The sequence below is a fragment of the Heterodontus francisci genome, chromosome 2, assembly GCF_036365525.1.
Source record: "Heterodontus francisci isolate sHetFra1 chromosome 2, sHetFra1.hap1, whole genome shotgun sequence".
NCBI classification, from domain to species: domain Eukaryota; kingdom Metazoa; phylum Chordata; class Chondrichthyes; order Heterodontiformes; family Heterodontidae; genus Heterodontus; species Heterodontus francisci.
Window position 1 is genome coordinate 145736694 of NC_090372.1, and position 21319 is coordinate 145758012.

The window sequence follows — 21319 nt, forward strand, 5'->3', positions numbered from 1 at the left end:
TTTGTACAAGAAGTGAATGACTGGCAACTGTGGTTATATTTTACCTAAAGTCATGACAAGTTCACGGCCTTTGTAGTTACTCTTTTCCATGCGTCACATGTGAAGTTTTCAGCTTCGAATGAAAAACAAACTAAATTGTGGAATGTAATCTCAAAACATTTATAAAAATCGTGAAATTGAATGAAATAAAAAGGAATTTTAATTATTCAGTCACAGTGCGGGAAGGGCTTTGGCCACAGGTCTTTATTCAGGACTGTTTTCTGTTTTACAGAGATATATTGCTTTTTGAATTGAAAGCTTTTTGAAGGGTTTGTTTTGAAGTTTTGAAGTCAGCCTTTCTAAGAGGTTGCCGTGCAGGTTTCATCCAACATTTGACAGCCTTTTAAAACCCATGCTTGGCTTCTTCATCTTCTACTCTCCACCTTTAGTGCTGAGTTGCACAACTGACAGTGAACCTTGAGCTCAGTATCTCAATTTAAAAGGAGTGTACCTTATTTTTTTGTAACCTTGGTTTTTATTTGTTAAAGTGACTAGCTGTTGCAAGTTATTTACGATAATCATGTAGAAAATCAATGACTGCATTTTTTTTTACTGTTTCCATGATTTGCAGTTAACCTCGTGTTTTCAGCTGCACTTGCAGAATACGCATTTGATGTTAACTGCTGAGCAACAATTCAAGTACAAGTACCCAGGTTAATCTCAGGAGTGCATTGCTGCTGCTTCCTGTTGCAGCAAAACATTTGGCTTCAGTCATGGAGACATTTTGCTTGAGCTGGTTGTTGTTGGTGTGGCAGTGCTCTGTGATCCCAGCATTTGGGCTGGATGTTTACACTGCGGCGGTCTATGAACATGCAACAGTGCTGAAACCAAATTCGATGATCCCTACAACACGTCAGGCGGCACTGAGGCATATGAGGGAAAACCTGGACATCTACCAAGAACAAGTGCATGCAGCACACGAGCTGGTAAAGAAACTTTCTCCAGTTTGATCCGCCTGTTCAGCGCAAAGCATGTATTTCCACTTTGCAGTAAAGTATAGCTGCATTATAACCAGATAATATCAGCACTTTGGAAAATGAACTCAGGTTTATAGTAAGAAGTTCTCAAGGGAACAACAGCAATTTTTTAGGGCGAGACTTTCACTTTGTAAAATATTTAATATAAACTGTTGTTTTGTTGCATATTGGGATTGGGGATGCCCTCATTAGAGCGCAAAGGCGAATGTGTATCTCTTCTGCAGTACCAGTGGGCAGGTTCCCGTGAAGATTCAGGCTGCTGCTGGATGCAAAATTGAGTCTGGTCTCGTTGCTGGTTAAGGAATATATTAGCAAGGACATCAGGAGAATTCCCCTGGTCTTCTCTGAATAGCGCCATGGGATCTTTACATCCACCTGAAGGAGCAGATGGGGCCTCGAATTGGTGTCTCAGACTGACATGCCAACTCTTCTTCAGTACTGGACTGAAGTTTCTACTTTTATTACCAAATTACCAGTCCATCATGTAGTTTGAAGGAACTATCCAATTAGTCTATCTCCACTGCTCTTCCTCCATAATACTGCAAAATTTCCCCCTTTCATTATTTATCTAATTCTAGTTTGAAATTTATTATTGTCTTACTTTCAGGCAGTGCATTCCAGATAATAACTCACTTTTTTTCCCCCTCTGTCTCCTTTTCTTGCCAATTACCCTAAACCTGTGTTGTCTGGTTACTAACCTTTCTGTCACTGGAAATGGTTTCTCCTTAATTAGTCAATCAAAACCCACCACGATAGGGCATCAGCCATGTCTCAATTAGTAGCACTCTTGCTTCTAAATTGCAGTGTTTTGGGTACAAGTCCCACTTCAGGGCTTGAGGCTGATATTCCAGTGCAGTAGAAGCCTGCTACCTGACCCAAACCCGACGGGACCCAACGACATGTGTCGGGTTCGGGGTCGGGTTGGGCCCATCTTCAGGGTCTAGCTTTTGGGCTCGGGTCCTGTTGGGCCAGGTCCGGGTCGGGCCGGACACACGGTAAGTGTTCTACTGGGAAGTATTGAAATTAAAAAAACTTACCTGAGCTGGGAGTCTGGGATAAAACTGAGTCTGCACAGTGAGTGTGTGGCATCACTATGACATCATCACGCATGCGCTGCAGCTTCTTGCAGGTTCGGTGTCAGGAAGGTAAGCAAACGGATGGTCGGGTTGGGTCGAGTCGGGCCGGGTCGGGCTCGGGTCCGCTGTGGTTCGGTTCGGGTTCCTTTTTCCCGACCTGAGCAGGCCTCTACAGTGCAGTACTGAGAGGTTGCTGTGCTGTCATTCATCTGCCTGCTTGAGTGGATGTAAAAGAGCCCAAGGCACTATTTCATAGGAAAGCAGGAAAGTCATCTCTGGTATCCTAGCCAAAAAAATCATTATCACATTGCTGTTTGTGGGAGTTTGCTGTGTGCAAATTGTGCATATTTCTGGCGTTACAACAGTTACAATACTTCAAAAGTACTTCATTGGCTGTAAAGTGCTTTGAGACATCTGGTAGTCATGAAATGTGCTATATAATGCAAGTCTTTCTTGAACACTTCAATCAAACTTCCCCCCTTAACCTAAAATAAAAGCAAAATACTGCAGATGCTGGAAATCTGAAATAAAAACAAGAAATGCTGGAAATACTCAGCAGGTCTGGCAGCATCTGTGGAGAGAGAAGCAGAGTTAATGTTTCAGGTCACTGACCCTTCTTCAGAACTTCCCCCCCCCCCTTAACCTTTTCTGCTTAAGGACAACAACCCCAGCTTCTCAAATCTCTCCATGTAACTGAAGTCCTGCAAGCCCTGTGCCATTTTAATAAATCTCCTCACCCTCTCTAAGGACTTGTCATCCTTCCTAAAGTGCGGTGCCCAGAATTCGTCACAATACTCCAGCTGGGATCTAACCAGTGTTTTATAAATTTTTAGCATAACTTCCTGGTTTTTTATGCTATGCTTCTATTTATAAAGCCAAAGTCCCATATGCTTTTTTAATATAATCGCCTTCTGAACTTGTCCTGGCACCTGCAAAGACTTGTGTACGTACACCCTCAGGGCTGCCGGTTCCTGTACCTTCTTTCAAATTGTGCCATTTAGTTCATTCTTAATGCCAAAATTAGCCATTTCAGACTTCTCTGCATTAAATTTCGTCTTATGTTTCTGCCCATACTATCCTCCTCACTGTTTACCACATTTTTGAGCTTTGTATCATCTGAAAGCATGGAAATAATGCAAAATCCAGGTCATTAATATATATCAGTTGTTGTGACTGAGGTGGGAGGAGTGCACCGTCTTTTCTAGTTCAACTTCTCCACAGGTCACAACATATATTTTTAAGATGTTTACCCAGTTACTGATTCGGTTAATCATAGACTCTACTCTTTATCCCAGAATAAAATACACCAAATAGGTTTCTTTAATAAACAACAAAATTATCAGTTTATTATCAAACAAGACCTATCCAGTAACGAAGCAAAGCATTAACACACAGATTGAAGTATGAAAGTTCCCTTTTTAAATTCCCTACACACACACTCACTGAAAAAATTATAGAAATTCTCTCTGCAGAGATTTGTTACAAATAAAAGACAAAAAAGAATATTTTGGCCAAATACTTGCTAATTCTTGAAGAAAAAAAAGATATGGAAGGAAGTCAGTTGTCCCTTTTGGTCTGGTGTTTGGGTATACGGAGATGGGTCGCTGGGATCTTTTCAGAAGCAGTTCATTCTGGAGAGGTCGAGAAATCATCTGGCAGGCTTTCCAGCTTCTCAGGAGAGGTGCAGCACCAGGGATTTTATCTCTCCCGCACTGGATCTTGGTGGGGTTTCTTCAAAGAGGTAGAGAAAGAGATGAGCTGGGTGTTTCTTTTTCCTTGGCAGGCAGCACCAACTGTCTTCAAAACAGTTCACACCCCAACTGACAAAGGCAACATCTCAGGAGCGAAAAACAACTCCTGACCCTCATAAATCTTGCCTTGTCACTCCTCTGTATACATCTCCCCCAAGTCACCAAGGTTTCTGTTGTTTATTTATCTTAAGACATGTGACTTCCAGTCAAGTTTGTTTTCATCACAACATCCCAAGTATCCCCTCAGTGAACTTAAAAAAAAAGAGTCCGGCAACTATGAAATCTTCAGCCTTCAAAAAATTTGAATCCATTTCCACAATTTAAATATAAGTCCTCAAAAAATATTCAAGAAAAAATAGAAGCACTTTCATAACACAATAAGAGCAGCAGTCCCAGTACCTAACCCTGCACATTTTCTGCATGTTGAAAATAACCACATTCACCACCACTCTCAGCTTTCTGTCCCTTAGCCAATTTCATATTCATACATCCACAGTCCCTTTAATTCCATGGGCTTCAATTTTGCTAACAAATCTATTATTTGGTGCTTTATCAAATTCCTTTTGAAAGCCTATAAACACATCAAGTGCACTACCCTCATCAGCCCTCTCCATTACTTCATCAAAGAACTCAATCAAGTTAGTCAAAACATAATTTGGCTTTAATAAATCTGTGCTGTCTTTCATTTATTAACCCATATTTTTCAAAGCGGCATTTAATTTTGTCTTGGGTTATTTACCTCTAAAAGTTTCCCACCTCTGATGCTAGTCTGACTGGCCTGCAGTTTCTAACTATCTCTGTCTCTCCCCTTTTTTGAATAGGTTGTAACATTTGCAATCCTCCAGCCCTCATGCCCCTCCTATAACGAAAAAGATTGTAAGATTCTGGCCAAGGCTCTGCAATTTTTACCCTTACTTCCCTCAGCAACCTAGGATTCATCCAATCTGCACCAGCTGACGTTTTTAATTCAAGCGCTGCCAACCTTTTTATCTCATCCAATTTCTGTACAGCCTCCTCCTTTACTGTGACATTGGCAGCATAATTTTTTTAGTGAAGACAAATACAAAGTATTCGCCCCCAAAAGAAGATCTCCTTTTTGGCCCATAATTGGCCCACTCTTGCTTTGACTACTCTTTTACTATTTATATGTTTATAAAGGCTTTTGCGTTACCCACTAATCTATTCTCCTTCAGTTTCTTTGTCCCTCTGATTTCCTTTTCAGTTCTCCCTGTTTTTTATTGTGTTCACCTTGGATTTCTACTGAATTATGAAGCTGACATTTATCATGGTCTCCTTCTGTGCCATAAATGACTCTATTTCATTGTAATCTCTATGCTTTTAGTCACCCAGGGAGCTCTAGCTTTAGATGCCATTCCTTCCTCTTTGTGGGAATGTATCTAGTCTGTACCTGATCTAGCTGCTCTTTGCAGGCCTCCCATTGCTCATTTACTGTGTTACCTGCCAATCCTTTATTCCATTCCATTGGGCCAGATTCCTTCTCAACTCACTGAAATTAGCCCTCCTCCAGTTGAATATTTTCACATTTGAGTTTTCCTTTTGCATAACTACTCTAAACCATATGTGCTCAAGTCTCTGGAGTTGGGCTTGAACCTATGACCTTTTGAGATGGCCTACATGTGCAGAAGAATGCTTTACCTCTTTTTGTTATACTTTTGCATACTGCAAATGGCCCATTTTCAGTTTCAGTTTGATTTCACTCCCATCCTTAGCTACATGCATGACCATTTAGCTGCCTCATATTGATATTTTTTTTTTCCAAAATATACTTTATTCATAAAAATCTGTAAAAATTACATTGCCAAACAGTTTCCAAACAGCACCAAAAAATACAAACATTGCAAGGGAGATCAGTTTCCTTCAATACTGTCATGAGTTTCTTCCCAACCCTTCCGTTTCACAATTGTCATGTCAATTACAGTTTTACATTTACAGCAATTGAGAATATTAACGATACAGTTCGAGGGGTTTCCCATTGATCCAGCCCCTCAGTCCAGCTTGGTGGGGGAACCTTACACTGTGGTCTTTCCCCATTGAGCCTTTGCTGCGGCTGCCCCAAGCTTTAGTGCGTCCCTCAGCACGTAGTCCTGGACCTTGGAATGTGCCAGTCTGCAACATTCGGTGGTGGACAACTCTTTGCGCTGGAAGACCAGCAAGTTTCGGGCAGACCAAAGGGCGTCTTTCACCGAATTGATAGTCCTCCAGCAGCAGTTGATGTTTGTCTCGGTGTGCGTCCCTGGGAACAGCCCGTAGAGCACAGACTCCTGTGTTACAGAGCTGCTTGGGATGAACCTTGACAAAAACCACTGCATCTCTTTCCACACCTGCTTTGCAAAGGCACATTCCAGGAGGAGGTGGGCGACCGTCTCCTCCCCACCACAGCCAACGCGGGGGCATTGTGCGGAGGGGGCGAGACTTCGGGTGTGCATGAAGGATCTGACGGGGAGGGCCCTTCTCACCACCAGCCAAGCTACGTCTTGGTGCTTGTTTGAAAGTTCTGGTGATGAGGCATTCCGCCAAATGACTTTGACGGTCTGCTCGGGGAACCATCCGACATGATCCACCGTTTCCTTTTCCCGTAGGGCCTTGAGGACATTCCGTGCAGACCACTGCCTGATGGACTGGTGGTCAAAAGTGTTTTCCCGCAGAAACTGCTCCATGAAGGATAGGTGGTACGGCACCGCCCAACTGCACGGAGCGTTCCGCGGCAATGTGACCAGGCCCATCCTTCGCAACACCGGGGACAGATAGAACCTCAGCAGGTAGTGACACTTGGAGTTTGCGTATTGAGGATCTACACACAGCTTGATGCAGCCGCACACGAAGGTGGTCATCAGGATGAGGGCCACGTTGGGTACATTTTTCCTGCCCTTATCCAGAGATTTGAACATCGTGTTCCTCCGGACCCGGTCCATTTTAGATCCCCAGACGAAGCGGAAAATGGCTCGGGTGACTGCCACGGCGCAGGAGTGGGGTATGGGCCAGACCTGCGCCACGTACAGCAACAACGTGAGCGCCTCGCACCTGATGACCAGGTTCTTACCCACAATGGAGAGAGATCGCTGCCCCCACATGCCCAACTTTTGTCGTACCTTGGCTACTCGCTCCTCCCATGTTTTGATGCATGCCCCGGCCCTTCCGAACCATATCCCCAGCACCTTCAGGTAATCTGACCTGACGGTGAAGGGGACAAAGGATCGGTCAGCCCAGTTGCCAAAGAACATGGCCTCGCTCTTGCCGTGGTTAACTTTGGCTCCCGAGGCCAGTTCGAACTGGTCGCAGATGCTCATCAGTCTGCGCACGGACAGCGCATCCGAGCAGAAAACGGCGACGTCATCCATGTACAGGGAGGTTTTGACCTGAGTGCCTCCGCTGCCTGGGATTGTCACCCCTCTTATGCTCGCATCCTTCCTAATAGACTCAGCAAAGGGTTCAATACAGCAAACAAACAAGACCGGGGACAGAGGACAGCCCTGTCTGACTCCAGATTTGATCGGGAAACTTTCCCGATTGAGACTGCGCTACTGATGTTTGTGTAGAGCAGTTGGATCCAATTGCAGATTCCCTCCCCAAACCCCATTTTGGAAAGCACGTCCATCATGTAGGTGTGCGATATCCTGTCAAAAGCCTTCTCCTGGTCCAGGCTGATGAGGCAGGTGTCCACCCTCCTGTCCGGTACATAGGCGATCGTATCCCTGAGTAGCGCAAGACTATCAGAGATCTTCCTGCCGGGTACAGTACAGGTCTGATCGGGGTGAATCACCAACTCCAGAGCAGACTTGACTCGACTGGCTATGACTTTGGACAGAATCTTGTAATCAACATTAAGCAGTGAGATGGGCCGCCAATTTCTGATTTCTGCCCTCTCCCCCTTCTGCTTGTAAATGAGGGTGATGATACCTTTTCTCATGGATTCTGACATGCTGCCGGCCAGGAGCATACTCTCGTATACTTCCAGCAGGTCCGGGCCGACCCAGTCCCACAGGGCCGAGTACAACTCGACCGGTAAGCCGTCGCTCCCGGGAGTTTTACTCGTCTCGAAAGACTCGACGGCCTTTGTCAGCTCGTCCAGAGTTAGCGGCTTGTCCAGTCTCTCCCTCCTGCTGTCATCTAAGACCTCTGTGATAGATGACAGGAAGGACTGGGAGGCTCTGCTGTCTGTGGGCTTCGCGTCATACAGCCCAGCATAAAAGGATTTGCTGATCCTTAGTATGTCGGACTGCGAAGACGTTACCGAGCCATCTTCTTCCTTCAGGCTGCTGATAACAGAGTTCTCTCTGTGTACCTTTTGGAAGAAGTAACGCGAGCACGTCTCATCCTGCTCGATGGAGCGGACTCTGGACCGGAAGAGGATCTTGGAGGCCTCCTTGGCAAAGAGCGAGGCCTGCTGGCTCTTCACCTCTTGGAGGTCCTCCTTGACCTCGACCCCCATTGACTGCAACCGGAGTAGATTTTGCATAATTTTCTGGAGTCGGGACAGTTCCCTCTGTCTCTCTCTCGCCTTCTGAACACCTTTGTGGATGAAGAACCTCTTGATGTTCTCCTTAATCGCTTCCCACCAGTGAACTGGAGACTCAAAGAGGGGTTTCACGGTCCTCCAACCTTTGTAATCCCTTTTGAGTTCCTCAACGTTCTCTGGGGTCAGCAGTGTCGCATTGAGCTTCCACGTCCCTCTGCCAACCCGCTGGTCGTCCTGTAAGTGACAGTCGGCCAGTAAGAGGCAGTGGTCGGAGAAGAACACCGGCTTGACGTCGGTGGATCCGACCGTGACAGCACGGGACACAAACAGGAAGTCAATCCTGGAACGGGCAGACCCGTCCGATCTTGACCATGTGTATCTGCGCTGCGCTCCGTCTGCAGGTTTGCTGATGACGTCGTGCAGTTTGGCATCCTTAACTGTTTCTATTAGGAATCTGGACGTAGCGTCCAGTTTGCTGTCGTCACTGCCGGATCGTCCAGCCGCATCGATGATGCAGTTGAAGTCACCGCCCAGGATGACCGGCCTGGACGTCGCCAGCAGCAGTGGGAGCTGCTGGAAGACGGTCAGCCGCTCGCTGCGTTGTACCAGGGCGTACACGTTGATCAACCGGAGCGGAGCGTTGTTGTACATCACGTCTGCTACGAGGAGGCGGCCGCCCACCACCTCCTTAACTTCGGAGATGGTGAAGTTACCTCCCCGCAGCAGAATACCCAGGCCGGAGGAACGGCAGTCATTACCCCCCGACCAGATCGATGGCCCGTGGGACCACCATCGCGACCACTGCCTGTAGGTGCTGAGGTGTGGTATTCCACACTCCTGCAGAAACAGTAGGTCAGCTTTGACCTTGGCAAGGTAATCCAAGGTTGAAACACATCGCGTAGTAGATTTAATGCTACGCACATTAATGGAAGCAATTCTTACACCCATTTTTTACTAAAAATTTGTTGTTGCTTCCCATACCATTTGTCCTCGCTAGTCCCAGTCCTTCGGGATGTTCCTGCATACCCATCGTGTGCGCAAGCAGTTTCACGTTGGTTGGGCTCAGAAACCCCTCCTGATTTTTCATGCAGGGTTTGTGCCGCTCGGGTGACATCGGGGGGGTCTTGTAGGCAGAGAGGATTGGGTTGTCCTCAGCTGCTTCCATCTGTTCCTCCTCGAAAACATCACAGCTCCCGGTCTCCCGGAGCTCCGGTGCGCCAGACGTGTCTTTGCTCCCGGTGTCCCGGAGCTGAGATGCGTTGGCCACGTCGTTACGTGTGGGGCATTGGGGTTGGGGCACGCCGGGCCCATCACAGCTTCCAGTGCCCGGGGGCTGGGATGCTTTATCATCCATCTCGGAGTTCTGCCGCCTCTTTTGAAGGGGCTGTCGTTCCAGCATTTCCCCGTCCAGTGAAGAGGAGTTGTTGCAGTCTGATTCAGAAGAGAGCCTCCTCTTGCCACTGGTTTGGGTGGTGGCTTTGGGATGTTTTTTCTTTGTGGTTTTCCTCTGGACCACTTGCCACTGACCTGTTTGTCCATCTGCTGCCTCCTCCTCCATTGATTCTGTCTGTGGAGGAGGGGTTTCCGGGCGCTGGGTAGGTGCTGGGTCGTTGGTTTCGGCTGCCTCCCCTTCCTTCTCAGGTTGAAGTTCCTCACTGCGGAGAAAGTTGCTGGTCTCCTTTCGAACAGCGGACGCCTTCGTCAAACCTTCTCCCAGCCTATCCTTGGACCTTGCCGCCTGAGCATAGCTGAGGCAACGTTTGGGGCAGGTCTTGTAGAGATGGCCTGCCGCACCGCACAAGTTGCAACACTTAGTCTGCTTACAGTCCTTGGTCTGATGGCCTTCCTCCTTGCAGTTCTTGCAAACAACCGTGCTGCAGTTGGCTGCCATGTGACCAGATTTGCCACAGGTGCGGCAAACTCTGGGCTGCCCAGCGTAGGCCAAGAAGCCTCGACTTCCCCCGATAGCGAAGCTGGAGGGAGGGTGGATGATGGCTCCACTGGGATCTACCTTCAAGGTCACCTTGACCTGCCGCTTGCTGGTCCAGATTCCAAAGGGGTCCTTGACATCAGTGCTGCTGCCGGCCACCTCGACGTACCTGGCGAGAAAGGTGAGTACATCCACCACCGGAACATGGGGGTTGTAGAGGTGAATCGTCACCACCCGGTCCCGTTGTGACGGAAGCGTGAAGAGCGGCTCCGCTGTGAGGATCGACAGTGGCGCCCGGTCTCCTTTCTCCTTGAACGCCTTCAGAAACTTGATGCATCCCGCCACGTTCCGGAACGTCACGTCGAAGTATCCACTGCTGGGGAAATCCTGCAGGCAGAAGACGTCCGTCGCTTGAAATCCGCAGCAATCGAAGAGAATTTTCTTGATGAAGAAGGTGCGATCGACCGGTGCATCTCCTTCCTTGTCCTTCACGACCACCCGAACGGTGTTGCGCACTCCCTGGCCCGAAGCTCGATATGTAACTTAATATGGCACGGTTCCAGTGATGTTCATTGTAATAGATTCTAGTTTGACATGGGCTTTGCAAGCACAGTATCACATTAGCATTAACCTGGCAGTAAATACTGCAATAGCACTGTCCTGAAAAACTAATCGCTACAGTTGTACAATTTATACTTTAGGACTTTGTTTATAATTGTGATCATGCTAATGCATCAAATTACTCTTTTTTTATCGATACTACAGGGAGTTAAGATAATTGTATTTCCAGAGGATGGTCTCAATGGCTTTGACTTCAACAGAGATACTATTCTTCCATATTTGGAGCCTATTCCAGATCCTACTGTTGTTAAATGGAATCCTTGTCTGCATCCAACAGCATTTAATAATACAGAGGTAGGAGCGATACAAAGTTTGCACTTAATTTAAGTATCTTGTTACATCCTAAGAATTCTTGTATCTCTTTTGGAATTCTTAATTATAAGCGTTTAGGCAGTGCTGATGCCAGTTTATCCAAATACTTTGCAAAAGGAGGACATCTACTGATTGTGAAACCAATCCTGTACTACAATATACATTTCTCTAAATTTTACAGCACATTCCATATAGAACTGTGTTTGTGTGCAAAGTATTAACGTTTGGATTTTAAAAATGGGGTTTTGATTTTGATGGGGTGAGATTGCAAAATCATGCTCTTGACCTGGAGGCTTGCCTGTCAGGAGTGTATATTGGAAATTGAATTGTGCTCTCTCCCAATTCTCCAATCCATATTCCCTGCACGCATGGCTCCTCACTGAGAGCAGGGAATGAGGAATTATACATTAGATGCTTTCACAGAAAGTTAAAAATGGGTAGTAAATTCCAGCCTTGCCAACAATGACCACATCTTGAAGAATGATACAAGAAAAGGTTCCAAGTCTGATCTTGCCAATAATGTATATAAGGGTAAGATGATTTTACTTGCATTTAAATGCCTTCAAGATCCACCAAGTAGTTGATTATATGCTTCATAGTGACCATCAGTTCTTGGTGAGTCGTCAGGTGTATCCACCTGCCCTTTCATTGTGTATTTGTTCATATTTTATTTTCTATTGTACATTATCTTACATTTAGCCATATTAAAATTGACCTGCCATTACTTCCAACAAAAGTAATGACAGGCTAAATTAATCATGTTTAACAAAAGTACCCATATTTGTATACTACTGATTTATAATTTCAGAGTTGCATTACAGAATTCTGCCTTCATTGTCATGAAAATAAACTCAGATTACAATGAAGTATGAGAACTTCAATGTACAGCTTCCTACAGCAGCTCAACTCCAAGATGGCAAGACTGGCAGGGTTATTTTTTTTCCGTTTTAAAGCTCTTCTGCTGCAAAAAATTGTGAAGATGTTCATTATTGTTTAGCTATTTTAACTAGGTCTATTTATGTATTAATCTGAAACCTGTTTTTAATACTGCAGTTTTTACTGCCAGTATCTCATTTTTTTCTCCTCTTTGAAGTATGCTTTACACATGATTAAGCAATCGTTAACTGGCTTCTGTTACTCTGCAGTTATTCTATTGAATTTTAGACTATAAGAAAAACAAAATAATAGCAAATGAGTGCAGCAATTTAGAAATAACACTAATTAGAATTGGGTTCCCAATGTTTTTCATTTTTTCCCCACCTGTTCCATTCTACATTACCAATAACAGAAGCCATCTTGCCTCCCAAGCATCAGAAAGCACAATTCTAACTGCTGTGTCTAACTGCTCCTCTTCTCCTTTCTCCCACTTTCCTCAGGGATCCACCTTACATTTGCCTCTGAGTTCCCTAAATATTAGTACATGAGGGGAATAATTCACCATTTTGAGTTAAGTAAACTATTGCTTTAAATGTACTTTAGTGAGGGATGAGATTTTTTGCAGAGAAGAGCGTAAATGCTTCCTCTTTCTTTAATTCTGTTGAAATAAAATGTACATTTATCACAAAATTTGGAAATGTTTTCTTATCTGTTTTATTGTAGGTCCTTTATCAACTGAGCTGTATGGCAAGAAACAGCAATATGTACTTGATAGCAAACATGGGGGAAAAACAAATCTGTGAGCACAATGATCCTGGGTGTCCACAGGATGGAAGATATCAGTTTAATACAGATGTGATTTTTGATGCTGAAGGTGCTCTCATAGCTAAATACCAGAAATGGAACCTTTACTTTGAAGTTGCTTTTGACAAACCTAAGGCGGTGGAACATGTTATCTTTAATACACCTTTTGCTGGAAGATTTGGCATCTTTACTTGCTTTGATTTATTGTTCTATGAGCCAGCAGTAAGTTTGATTGAGCATTATGGTGTAAAACAAATAGTGTTTCCCACAGCCTGGATGAACCAGCTCCCACTCTTATCTGCAGTCATGTTTCAGCAAGCATTTGCAACTGCATTCGGCATCAATCTTCTTGCAGCCAATCAGCATCATCCTGAAAGCAATATGACAGGAAGTGGTATCTATACTCCTTCTGATTCCTTCTATTACTACAACATGAACAGCAGCAAAGGAAAACTTCTTGTGGCCAAGGTTCCCATAATTACACCCAGCAAAATCCACAGCCAAGAACTGTCTAAGTCTCAGATGACATCTGCATTTTTTCAGAGGAACATTTCCATTGAACCTTCTGTCCTTGAGTCACAGAAGGGGAGAGTAAAACAGGAAGAAATTGGCCCATTGGAAAGTTCAATAGGGTCCCGCATGGATGGTCCTGGTGATATTTTCTATGCTTTGATGATGTATGATAATTATACTTTTATCTCTTTGACAGGCATGGAAGGTAACCTGCAAGTGTGTTCCAATACCCTCTGTTGCCATGTAACCTATGAACGTGGCCACACAACCAGTAATCTGTATGCTTTAGGAGCCTTTGATGGGCTTCACACAGTACATGGTACCTACTACCTGCAAGTGTGTGCCTTGGTGAAGTGTGCAGGCTCTAGCGATGACACTTGTGGACAAAGCGTTACAACTGCATCCGACATCATAGACTTTAAGTTGTGGGGGAAATTTGGCACACACCATATTTATACAGAAATACTGGCTTCTGAGATGAAACTTTATCGTGCAGATACCAAAGGGTGGGATAACAATATTTTTTATATGACTAAGAAGAGGATGTCAGCAGGTCTTGTGACTGCAGCACTCTATGGAAGATGGTATGAAAAAGATTAGCTTTATAAATGCAGTGTTACAACCAAGTGAGGAAGGGGTCTCAGGCTCCCCTCTTTCCTGGTTTGGCTGTAACAGGGTTTATCTTTTAAAAGTATTTTTAGCTTACCACTTTTGTGAGTCCTTGCTCAATGCTCTCTAATTGTAATTGCAAATGTAACAATCAGACAGGTTTTCTTAGGTTTAAACAAGAAAGATATAAGTTTATTAGCCTTATCAGTCTAACTCGGTTAAAACTACTAAAATACATGATGCAATCATGGTAGCATGCGTACAAGAGAAACACACACACACAAATAGATACAGAGGGGAAGAAAGTATTTGGGGGGGGGGGGAGTGGGAGGTGAAGTAGGGTTGGCAATAAATAGAATTTGGTTACTGGATGGTCATGTCCTTGATACAGTGTCCTTAATTGAAGTTAAGGTCTTGGTGTTCTTGCTGGGATTCAGTGCACAATTTCCAACTTGCTTCTCTGGTACCAGAAGGCTGAAGAGATGCTCTGTCTTGAGGCTTAAGCTGCTACCGTGGGTCCCTGAGACTTTGCTTGAGAGAGAGACAGAGAGCGCGGAGACCTTCCTCCTTGGTTCTCAACTTGCAGTCTCTTACCTTTCTGTTGGCACAATTCAAACAGTCCCCAGTCTGGCCAGCAGGTAAGTCATGTGACCCTCTCTTTGTTTGAAATAGCAACTTGTTGGAGAGTTGCTGGACTTCAGAGTCTTCCAGACACTCAGTGGGGCCGGGTGGGGTAGTTTTGTCTCTTACAAAGTCAGTGGCTCTCAATGTGTTTTGATCATCACTATTGACAAAACCCATATCGCTAATTGAATCGGGGAGCATTCCCATTGCCTCTCTATTCAACTGTCTCTTAGCATGCAAATGTGCAACCATGTTTTCAGCTCTTAGTTTTTTAAAACAAGTTGTGTGCAATGTCTGGTAAAAAAGATTCAAGTAGTGTTCTATAATGACAAAATTAATATGTTTCCATCTGGTAGGTTTGATTTGCGTCACAGCAGGTTGTTTCTGAGTGTGATAGGTCTTAAATAAAATAGCATCTTTGCAAATAATTTGTGGATATTTTACAATTAGAATGCCCTAACATTCTTTTGTTGGGATTCCGAATTTTGGCCAGTTCCTGAGAAGAAAATGGTAATTTTAATAACATAGTTATATGAAAGAGTAGTTTTGAAATATTATAGAAAATGCTTGAAATAATAGTTTTAAAAGAAATGCTGAGACTATTTCTCAAGTTTTCTTCTCTGCCCTAAGTTCGGAAGATAACAAAGATACAACACAGTCAATTATCCATTCTTTGTTTTTATTCTTTCGTGGGATGTGAGTATCACTGGCAAAGTCAGCATTTGTTGCCTATCCCAAAGTGCCCTTGAACTGAGTAGCTTGTTAGGCCATTTCAGAGGGCAGTTAAGAGTCAACCACATTGCTGTGGGTCTGGAGCCACAAGTAGGCCAGACCAGGTAAGGACGGCAGATTTCCTTCCCTAACCAGATGGGTTTTTAAGACAAACGATGGAAGTTTCATTTGCACCATTACTGAGACTAGCTTTCAATTCCAGATTTTCTTATTAATTAACTGAATTTAAATTCCACCATCTACCATGGTGTGATTTGGACCAGTGTCCCCAGGGCATTAGCCTGGGCCTCTGGATTATTCACCCAGCGATATTATCACTGCACTACCGTTTCCCCAAAAAGCATGATATCTAGGTCACACACCACCCTGACTTGGAACTATATCGCCGTTCCTTCACTTTGTTGGGTCAATATCCTGGAACTCCCTTCCTAACAGTACTGTTGGTGTACCTGCTCTACATGGACTGCAGCGGTTCAAGAAGGCAGCTCACCACCACCTTCTCAAGGGCAATTAGGGATGAGCAATAAATGCTGGCCCAGCCAGCACCGCCCACATCCCATGAATGAATAAAAAAAAAACATTGCTCCTTCATGCACAGTCTTTCATGTAGACATTTCTGAGCCTGATAAGTTGGAGCCTTATGCCCACTAAATGGATGAGTTGTTCTCATAAGATAAGATAAGCAATACATTGATGTCAGGGGCACGAGGCGGCTGTATCTGTATTATGTATCTGTGCCTCAGTAATTGGACATTTGAATTGAAAGACATGATAAGTGATTGACATGAGACTCTCAGCAGCCGCAAGAAATAAAGTATATTATCTGGCAATCAAGAGGGAAAAATCACTTAAGTCGGAGGAGAGCTTTTCGAAGTGGATCCATGTTGGCGTTGGTCTAACACTTTGGTTAGCTCAAGAAGACTGAGAACAGAAGGACTGAGATTACCACTCCACTTCATCTGTCCTTTTGTTCAATTCAGGACCAGTAAACTGTTTCATCTGTTAAGGGTCATATGTCTTTTCTGACTATTTAACTTAAGCATGGGCCTGGCCTCCCACAGTCCTCCAACTGTCAGTGGCCTCGGCTGACACAGCCTCTTTCAGCTGGTCGGGTGCATCTGTGGTGTGCTCACCAGGTTGTAAATCTAATTGTGAATGCATACCCACCGACATGAAAGTATCTGCTGATGGAGAGTGCTCAGGAATGATGTGACATTGCATCCTCTGAGGATGGCATGCTTGCCCTGGTCTCTTGACCTCTTCTTGCCTTGGCTTGACCCTTAGCTGCATGAGAGAACATAAACATGTCGGGGTTAAAGGCTTCCATTTCCTCATCCCAACCATGCTTGCTTTGAAGCTGAATGTGTCCAGGGTTGATCACATGAACACTACACCTTGTGTGTGCCAGATGCACTCTTGTGCACCCACACTCATTAATTCACCCTCTTGTCTTGGCATCAGTATTTGCATGGCCACCCTTTTATCTTGCCAACTCCAAGGCCTCCTCCTCCATGGGGGTGAGGATGTGGAGGTACGGCACCCCTCTGCCAGTCTTAGCCTTCACTTTATTGTGTGCTGTCTTCTCCTGCAAGCAGAAAATGGAAATCTGTGGGCTGAATTTTACCAGCCCCCGATGTCAGGAGTCATGGCAGGGGGATCCGAAAACTGCATGCGGGAGAGGCCCCCATGCTCCCCACGCCAGGAAGGCCCCTCCCCATATTGCCAGTGGCGAGGCCTCGCGGCGGCCCCCCAGCCACTGGCGAATCTGCGTATGTAATGCGCTACTTACCTTGCCTCATTATGCATCCCACTGCCACTTTGGAAAGAGTTTTGCATATTTAGCTGAATGGCCGTGTCTCACGTGCCTTCCCGTTCCCAACTGATAAAAGCCGGCAGGACAGAAGTTGCACTGCTCGGAGCCTGTGAAGTTTAGAGTGGCGAGACGGGGTCACAGCTCTGCACACGTGAAGGGAGGTGGTGGGCGGGGGGGGGGGGGGTTCTGGGGGCACAACTCTGCATACGTGAAGGGAGGTGGGAGGGGGGATGGTATTACTGGGGGCACAACTCTGCATACGTGAAGGGAGCGACTGCGTACCCTCCCTCCATAAAGGGTGGCACTCTGCACCATTGAATGTTTGTGTGAGTGAAGGAGCAATGGCACTCCGGGAACCCTGTGTGTGGGGAAGGTGCCATAAACGGTAGACGTTTACAGGTAATCTGGGTGGTGGGCCAATTAATACAATTAATACAATTTGAATGTGGTCAGGCTGTGCCACTTTTAGTGGAAGTGAAGATGCCACATAGTTGATGCTTGAAAGCACATGATGTACCAGTCAACATCATTCTTTGCCCTGTTTGGTACCTTCGAAGAAGTGAAGGGACTGAGTTTAATTGCAACTTAGAGATGGGTATGGTTCACCCTATATTTATTGATCTTCTTGTCATGAGGAGCCATTTATGCCGCAGGCAAAACCAGCAGGCAGGTGCAGCCTACCTAGAGGCCCCCAGTTGTGAGCAGCAGCCGCCCCCAAGGCGAGCTCGCCACTACAGATCACTGCGCATCTACAGGTCCCACATGACATACCTGCAGATGTCAGAGGTGACTGCGGATGTCGAGAGAGACGGTGACACATCTCCATGCCCTGCTCAACGATGACCTGTAGCCTGTGGGCTTCGGTGGACATCCTCTGCCTGTTGCCCTCAAAGTAACAGTGGCTGTAAACCCCTACGGCTCTGCGTCATTTCAGGGACCCATCAGAAACCTTTGTGGGGTCACACAGTCAGCAGTGCACTGCTGTATCAGGGAGCTCACCAATGCCGGTGACTATGTCCACTTCAGGACGGACCCGGAGACCCAGGCCCAGAGGGCCATCGGTTTTGGCTCCATCGCTGGATTACCACAGGTGCAAGGGGTCATAGACTGCATCCATGTGCCCATCAAGGCTCCTGCCTGGCCAACCAGCTGCTTAAATAAACTATAAGGTTTTCCGCTCGCTGAACGTGCAGCTTGTATGTGATCACCGGAAACGCGTCATACAAATCTGTGCCCGCTTTCCAGGCAGCTGCTGTTGCTGTTCAATGAACTGGCTCACATCGAGGGCTGGCTTCTTGGAGACAAGGGCTACCCCTTGCAGACAAGGCTCCTGAGACCGGTGAGAAACCCCATCAGTAATGTAGAAAAAAGATACATGCCAGCCACAGCGCAACAACAGCCACCATTGAGCAGGCAAGCTGAAAATGCGCTCCCTCTGCCTGGATAGATCAGGTGGTGCCCTGCAGTATGAACTGGAAAGGGCAGCTCGTATAGTTGCTGTTTGCTGTACTCTGCACAACTACGTATTCAATAGCGGGGAGGCCTTGCAGGATGAGGAGAGACATGAGCAGGACTCATCCTCGGACGATGAGGACGCAGAGGACGCAGCAGGAAAGGCACGAGAGGACAAAGCATCGAGGTGGTGCATGCAAGGTGAGCAGCGAGCAAAGGCAATGCCTTGTTGATCAAAGGTTCTCCACGTTATAGGAACCACCATGTGCTCTGCAAGCTGCACAGTACCCTCGTTCACCTGTTATGCAGCAGTCCACATCTGCAACATCTTTTTCTCCACCATTACTGGTAGCAGCAGACTGAGCCATTCGCCATGTGACTACATCTGTGGAGATGCACATAAGTAATGCTGGCACGGCAATGAGGTTATTCCATATATTGGCGTTTCTGATGTCATGGGAGGAGACACGATCGGTATATGCTGCCACACGACATTCACGCAATAAAAATGACACATATGTTAGTCAAGAACATTTAGTGAGTTAACCTTTTACAGTATAGTGTCCCCTGTGCATACCCATTTATGTCACGGTGTTTCTTTTAAACACTTGTGAGTGCTACTTCGCCACCTCTGCGCTAGCAGCCGGACTGGAGGAAGGCTGCTGATCAGTTTGCCATTTGGCTGTGGATGACTTTGGCGGTCGTCCTCTGTGTGCATGAGGCCTGGAGGGCCCCGGCTGGCCGGGGGAATCCCGTGTCAGGGCGGAACTCTCCTCAGACGTCATGACTACTGGGAGCTTGACTCACCAGCGGAGGGGCGGATGTCCACATTGGAATCATCTTGAGGGGGACCCCAGATATGGTGCACAGGCACACCTCCTCCCTCTCAGGGCTCGTTTGAACCCCACTGCTCTCCCGGGAAGGACCAGGGGCAGGGACAATCTCCATGCCCAGTTCCTCTCTCGCCTAGCCACTGCTGTGTGAATCTGATGGCCTCGGCGAGGGATTGCAGGTCAACGCATATTAATGGCATCTGACATACCAAGATGGCCACTGCCATTTCAATGGATGAAGCTATGCACTTAATTGCCTGGGACTTGGCAGCTGGCATGGCATGGATGGACTCCCCCATCGTTTGCTCAAGGCTGTGCATGGGCTGAGGAATCTCCACCAGATGTTGCCATGACTGCTGCTGCAGCTCCAGCATGTACTGTCCACAACAGAGGGTCATCAGTAGCCTGGGGCTCAGCATGGGCCTGGCCACTCACAGCCCATTGACTGTCAAGGGCCTTGGCTGTCTCAGCCTCAGTCAGCTGCTCGGGCGCATGTGCAGTGCTCTCACCAGCTTGTGACCCAGACTCTATAGCCAATTGCATTCCCACCGAGGTGACTGCATCTACACCGGTGGAAGGTGCGGGAGTGTCATGGGACTCTGCTTCCTCAAGAACACAAGAAATAGGAGCAGGAGTAGACTATATGGCCCATCGAGCCTGCTCCACCATTCAATACAATCATGGCTGATCTTGGGCTTCAATTCCACTTTCCTGCCCGCTCCCCATATTCCTTGATTCCCTGCGAGACCAAAACTCTGTCTATCCCAGCCTTAAATGTATTCAATGATGGAGCATCCACAACCCTCTGTTGTAGAGAATTCCAAAGATTCACAGCCCTTTGAGTGAAGTAATTTCTCCTCATCTCAGTCCTGAATGATCGACCTCTTATCCTGAGACTGTGTCCCCGTGTTTTAGATTCCCTGACCAGTTGGAACAATCTCTCAGCTTCTACCCTGTCAAGCCCTTTCAGAATCTTGCCTCTAATCATAGGACAACCCCCTCATCCCAGGGACCAAGCTAGTCAATCTTCACTGCAACGCCTCCAGTGCAAGTACATCCTTTCTTAAACGTGGAGACCAAAACTGCACACAGTATTCCAGTTGCAGTCTCACCAAAGCCCTGCATAATTTTAGTAAGACTTCTTTATTCCTGTACACCATACCCCTTGCAATAAAGGCCAACATGCCATTTGCCTTCCTAAAAGCCTGCTGCACCTGCATGTTAACTTTGTGCATTCCTTGTACAAGTACCCCCAAGTCTGTCTGAACATCAACACCTATTAGTTTCACACCTTTTAAAAAATATTCTGCTTTTCTTTTTATGACCAAAGTGAACAACTTCACACTTCCCTACATTATACTTCATTTGCCATCTTGTTGCACACTCATTTAATCTGTCTATATCTCTTTTCAGCCTCTCTACGTCTTCCCTGCGGCTTACCTTTCCATCAAGCTTTGTATCAGCAGCAAACCTAGATACATTACTCTGTCTTTTCAACCAAGTCATTAATAAAGAGTGTAAATAGCTGAGGTCCCAGCACTGATCCTTGCAGCACCCCACTATTCACTGCCTACCAACTTGAAAATGCCCCATTTATGCCCACTCTCTACTTCCTGTAGTAATATATTACCCCCAACACCATGAGCCCTTATCTTGCCTATTAATCTTTTATGTGACACCTTATCGAATGCCTTTTGAAAATCCAGGCATACTACATATACTCGGTCCCCTTTATGTACCCTATTAGTTACATCCTCAAAAAACTCAAATTTGTCAAACAGGATCCCCCTTTAGTAAAACAATGCTGACTTGTTCAACTCATACTATGCTTTTCCAAGTGCAATATTAAGACTTCTTTAATAATAGTTTCCAGCATCTTC

The 21319-nt window shown here is 46.0% G+C and overlaps 1 protein-coding gene across 1 annotated transcript; it reads left to right on the forward strand.

Moving 5' to 3' along the window:
• Positions 1-533: 533 nt before the first annotated feature.
• btd (biotinidase) lies at positions 534-16175 on the forward strand. Its single transcript, XM_068011728.1, has 3 exons — positions 534-965; positions 11016-11165; positions 12783-16175. The coding sequence occupies exons 1-3, from the start codon at positions 753-755 to the stop codon at positions 13974-13976; spliced, it is 1557 nt and encodes a 518-aa protein (XP_067867829.1). The 5' UTR covers positions 534-752; the 3' UTR covers positions 13977-16175.
• Positions 16176-21319: the final 5144 nt, after the last annotated feature.